At 52.2% G+C, this 4,764-nt stretch overlaps 3 protein-coding genes across 3 annotated transcripts; 2 read left to right on the top strand and 1 right to left on the bottom strand.

Annotated features, from left to right (window-relative positions):
• Positions 1-514: 514 nt before the first annotated feature.
• BO95DRAFT_102046 (uncharacterized protein) lies at positions 515-1,001 on the bottom strand. Its single transcript, XM_025580314.1, has one exon. The coding sequence runs from the start codon at positions 830-832 to the stop codon at positions 548-550; it is 285 nt and encodes a 94-aa protein (XP_025443002.1). The 5' UTR covers positions 833-1,001; the 3' UTR covers positions 515-547.
• Positions 1,002-1,470: 469 nt separating this feature from the next.
• BO95DRAFT_101989 (uncharacterized protein) lies at positions 1,471-4,223 on the top strand. The gene is made up of 3 exons (XM_025580313.1): positions 1,471-3,641; positions 3,703-4,082; positions 4,139-4,223. Exons 1-3 carry the CDS (start codon positions 1,766-1,768, stop codon positions 4,184-4,186), a joined length of 2,304 nt encoding a protein of 767 aa, XP_025443001.1. The 5' UTR covers positions 1,471-1,765; the 3' UTR covers positions 4,187-4,223.
• BO95DRAFT_101984 (uncharacterized protein) lies at positions 3,812-4,764 on the top strand. The gene is made up of 3 exons (XM_025580312.1): positions 3,812-4,082; positions 4,139-4,283; positions 4,375-4,764. Exons 2-3 carry the CDS (start codon positions 4,199-4,201, stop codon positions 4,692-4,694), a joined length of 405 nt encoding a protein of 134 aa, XP_025443000.1. The 5' UTR covers positions 3,812-4,082; positions 4,139-4,198; the 3' UTR covers positions 4,695-4,764.

Below are 4,764 nucleotides of genomic sequence, written 5' to 3'. Positions count from 1 at the left end.
CCGACTCTCAGGAGAAGAATTCGAACTTTAATCTACCTACGGCTAACTTATCTGACTGCGAACGATTCACCGGGCTGGGTGATACGATTGATTTATCTTCCCATCCATCAGAGAGAGAGGATCATAGAGTGATACATGGTAGGTGTCAAGCTTGACAATCACTGCATTTTCTCAACTACGGCTTTTCATGTCACTATGACTGGCACCTGCAATAAGGGTAATCTTTATGAAAAATATTATTCTTTTGCGTCATTCTTTTTAAGGTTCTCCGAAGAGACTCTGTACTCTCTGTATGTACCATACTGTACAACGTATGTACATACACTTCATCGGGTTTGCCTCGTGGATTTTCTATCAGCAACCACCCACCCACCATCTTGTCCACTTATTTTTTTTGTTCTTTTTTGTTCTTTTTTTTAGGGAAGATTTATCTGGCTGGGAAATCATCCTTTTAACTTCTACATGGAGTGCATGCGAATGAAATGACCACCTATAAAATAAATTCAAATTTTGTGAATCAAATCGGCATAAAATAAATAAAAGACCATTAGTTAGAATTGGTCAGTATTAGAGAGATTGGGAGTAAAGAAAGTGTTGTGTGCCTGGCGTTCCGTTCTTCTCGCGGTGTCTGGAAAATCCCGTCCGTCAGTCTCCGCCCGCCTGTCAGTCGTCGGCCTCCCCTAAGAGTGAGCAACAGAGAAAAGAGAGAGAGAGAGAGAGAGAGAGAGAGAGACAGAGACAGAGTGTGAGCGAAACAAGCAACGCAGCGCAGCGCAACTCCCATCCCATCCCATCCCATCCCCATCCCCATCCCCATCCCCATCCCCATCATTCCTCCCGTCCATTATCTCTCCTCTCACTCTCACTCACTCACTCTCCCTCCCTCCCTAATTCCTTTTCTTCTTCCTCTCCCATCTTACCCTTCAGCCCTTCAGGCTCTCTTCTTTTCTTCTTTTTCTTCCTCTCCTCTATCCGTTTTCTCGCCTACCCCATCTCTTTCTCTCTCCCCTCGCTCCTCCCCGTCCTCGCCCGCCGGCCCGTCTTCTGCTTGATTCAGAAGACAAGGTGCCCAGCCTGAAGGACTCTTCTCCCTCCACTTCTCCCATTGTCCGTTTTCTCCTCCTTCATCTTCTTTCGCCGTCTGCTTCCTTATCGTTCCGATCTTCATTTTCATCTGTGTACATGGCTCGACCGCTCTAGACAGCCTCTGCCATCCTGGAGCTTTGTGTTCCTTCCGTCGTACCTCCGTCGCCAACTCCTCCCTCTTCGATCGCCTGATCCGAGCCCTTCGTTTCCCTTTCTTCCTTTTTCCTCAACAGCATTCATTCTGCATAACAGAAGCGCATTTTCTTTATTTGTTGTATCAGTATAATCCACTGGCATTTCCTCTAGAACAGGTACGCTCCCTTCGCTATCATCCCTTCCCCTCTCCCACCCATCCACAACATCACCCCTCCCCCCTGGGTGTTGAGGAGGCAAGCACCATCGTGGCTAGAGAGCCATCGACCCTTGAAATTCAACCAATCTGTTAACCCGCTCGCTTTTGTGCAATGCTGACTGACAGCTGTGTGTAGCACAGAGTCTCTCCTGTCTTCCTTTTCCCTATCTCTTACTCACACCCTTGAATACTTCTTCGGGTATCCCTCGACGTTCGACTTGCTAAGTGTTGGAAGAATAATCTTGCCTCTCAAGGGACCAACATATTTGTGACGCTATCTGTCACGCGTCAGACCCTGTTTCGTTCTGAGTAGCGGAGGAGAACATCATGGCTGCGTTGGTACAGACAATTCCTCAGCAAAGTGGCACGGTTACTGTGCTCCAAACTCGACCATCATCTTCCTCGGGCGCATTCGCACCTTCGTCGCCCCTCTCGCAATCTCAAAATCCGCGGAATTCGAGTATGTCCTGGAATCCCTACAATACAACGGGTAATTCAGCGACATACAGGACAGGCCACCAGGTTGTGGCCCCCTACCAATTCAACAGCACTCCCAACCTCTCCAATTCAACGAGCATGCACAATCGTCAGTCGGGTTCTCCTCACTTGAGACCCGAGCATCGTACCTCTTCTGCTCCTTCCGCACCCCAATTATCCGCAAGTCCTGCCCACGGCGGACTCAACTCGCGCTTTTCCTATCACCCTGCAGCTGGTTCTGTATCCTCATCCTCCAACTCCTCTGTTCAGTCCTACATGTCGAAAGACGACTCCGCCATCCCATCTCGGCAGCTTCGTGCTGAGCCTCCTTTACGTCCATTGTCGACGGTCAACATCCCCTCCTCGAACTTCATGAACATATCTTCTCCCACCGTTGCTCGGCCCTCTCCCGATCGGTATCGACGCGGAAATCGGCGTCCTGACAGTGCCGCGGGGCTCCCGTCTCCGCTACCACAGACGAACGCACCTGGGTCGGTACGGACTGCACCAGCCACGATGGATGATAGCCTTCTCCAACCCAGCACACCCGGCACACCCGGCTCTCCAGGATCAACCGGTTCTGTTTCCGACGGCGCTCGCCGCCCTGGTCACGTTCGAGCGCCCAGTGCAGACGACACTTCACGTGCGGACAAGCCTCAAACGGAATTGGCCAAGCGGTACCGTCGCCGAAGCTGGGGTACTATTGATAACGCCGGTCTCATCAACATGCAACTTCACCTGCCTACATCATCGCCGATCCCATCGACAGGTGGCCATGACTACTTCGACCAGAACCACCGACCCCGATCGGCTCAATCCAATCGAGATGTTCAAGGAAGCATTCCCTCTGCGCCCTCCTCTACATCCTCCGTGCGCGATGCAGGACACATCGAAAACGCAAACCCGTCAAGTCGAGGCCCCAGCAAACCAGAGGAAAGCAAGCGAACCAGCAAGCCCTCACCCCTTTCTCAGCCGGTTGATGTCGATTCGAAGCCCTCTTCTCCTAAACCCCCGCAGTCTACTCCAAGTCCCAAACCTACTGCAGCTGCAAATCCTCCTCCAGAACGACTATCAGAGTTGGCGAAGAACGATCTGAAACGTCCGGGTAAGTCCAGGTTGAGAAGGGCTTTCTCGTTTGGCAGTGCTTCTGAGCTCCGCAAGGCGTCGAACAAAAAAGAGGTCATTGCTACTGAAAGGGCTCGGCGGGAATTGCTACAGGAGGAGCTGGGCCCCGAGCAGGCGGCGATTGCTGAGCAGCAGGAGGCAAGTGGACTGGGCGAGAGCATTTATTCGTCCCACCACCAAGGCCGTATCTTCAACAGTTCTACCGACAACCTGTCCGTCTCGTCGACCGCGTCTTCCGCATCGATCATGCTGCGAAAGATGGGCAAAGGGATGAAACGATCGACGCGGTCTCTCGTCGGCTTGTTTCGCCCCAAGTCCATCATGAGCACATCGTCCACGGATGCTGTGATCACTGAGCCAATGGCACCGCAACTGTCTGTGGTCAATATCGAAGCCGAGCGTAAGAGTGGAACTGTTAACGCGGACGCTCGCGATCTACCCCACGGGGGTACGGCGTTTCCTAAACTGGAGTCGATTGGATCAAGTGCCGCAGGTCATGATGATGGCGGCCTTGACAAGGGCCAGTCGCGGAAGAGCATTGTTGGAGGAGACAGAGAGCGAGCGGAAGTCCTGGCGGCAGTCCGGAAAGGCATTCTCAAAAGTAAGTAATCTGCTTCATTTGTTCGTTGATATGTCGAACAGGTTGTCTAACATTGCTGAAGAGACAAACTCGGACACCAATGTCCCTACAACTTCCACCAAGTCTTTTGAGAACTCTCAAGCGATCAACAACAGCGACTCACCGCACTCTAGTGTTCCTAGCACACCGGAGGACCCGACGCGGTCTGGCAACCGCCGTTCCGACGCAATCAAAATTGCCGGCGAAGATGACTATCTCTCCGATAGCCGGTTCCTGGGGTCTGAGGCTAAAAGCGCCCCCGTCACGCCGCTTTCCAAGAGCCTTGTTTTCAGTCCCCGTATCCAGTTTCATGAGACGTGGCCCAGTGGGGAGTATGATCGACGGGGTGACATTGCCACTTGCAATCGCCTGACGCCCCTGCTCGCCCAGCAGATCAAGGAGGAGCTCAACAACTTCAAAATGGTACGTATTTGCATCCCATGCTGGTTGCGACGAGTGTAACTAACTGTCTGGGACAGGAGATGGAAGTCCATGAAACGTCGAAAATCTATACCCACTTCCTCTGAGTCGCTGCATTTATGAAAGGCGTTTTAACTGCGTGTCTTGTCTTATTTAATCTCCCGAGGAGTGTTGGATCGATCTATGACGGCATGGTACCCCTTGGTATCTTGTAGACCTGTTTCCTTTTTTTACCCCTAGAGGATGTTTTGGTTTTCGATCCGGGCTAATCTTCGACCTCGGTTTCGCGCCCGAGACCACCCATTCGACCTGTGCTCGACGGTCCAACCGGCCATCTCTTCATGCGTTTTTTCTGCGTTCTGGGTGTTACGGCGAAAACCACCTCCAGGTCTTGAACTTCTTTTCGTGTCTTGTGTTCTTCTATCTACGCATGGAGGTCTATGGGGAGTCTTTCCACGGCCAGTGGGGAATTGCTTGGGATCGATGGGTACAACGAAAGGCACTATCGCCCGTGGTCTTTTCGACTCGGTGGCCTTCGGTCTTTGCTGCACCCGGATATCAGGCCTCGATCTCATCGACTCTGCCAGCGTCACGTTGTACGTGCGAGCCCAGTGACGTTTATGGTTTCCTGGACCTTTCTCATCAACACTAATTGCGTACCCTCCCACTAAATGATGGGGGGGGG

This window comes from Aspergillus brunneoviolaceus (genome assembly GCF_003184695.1).
Source record: "Aspergillus brunneoviolaceus CBS 621.78 unplaced genomic scaffold BO95scaffold_27, whole genome shotgun sequence".
Taxonomy (NCBI): domain Eukaryota; kingdom Fungi; phylum Ascomycota; class Eurotiomycetes; order Eurotiales; family Aspergillaceae; genus Aspergillus; species Aspergillus brunneoviolaceus.
This window is presented reverse-complemented; position numbering and strand designations above follow the sequence as displayed.

What these genes read in the sequence shown, in the direction of transcription:
- BO95DRAFT_102046 (XM_025580314.1), bottom strand. Translation starts at nt 832, where the DNA reads ATGATGGGGATGGGGATGGGGATGGGGATGGGGATGGGATGGGATGGG.
- BO95DRAFT_101989 (XM_025580313.1), top strand. Translation starts at nt 1,766, where the DNA reads ATGGCTGCGTTGGTACAGACAATTCCTCAGCAAAGTGGCACGGTTACT. An exon ending in CCGGAAAGGCATTCTCAAAA is followed by an intron (nt 3,642 to 3,702) that starts GTAAGTAATCTG and finishes ACATTGCTGAAG; the next exon opens with AGACAAACTCGGACACCAAT. An exon ending in AGCTCAACAACTTCAAAATG is followed by an intron (nt 4,083 to 4,138) that starts GTACGTATTTGC and finishes TGTCTGGGACAG; the next exon opens with GAGATGGAAGTCCATGAAAC.
- BO95DRAFT_101984 (XM_025580312.1), top strand. Translation starts at nt 4,199, where the DNA reads ATGAAAGGCGTTTTAACTGCGTGTCTTGTCTTATTTAATCTCCCGAGG. An exon ending in TGACGGCATGGTACCCCTTG is followed by an intron (nt 4,284 to 4,374) that starts GTATCTTGTAGA and finishes TTCGCGCCCGAG; the next exon opens with ACCACCCATTCGACCTGTGC.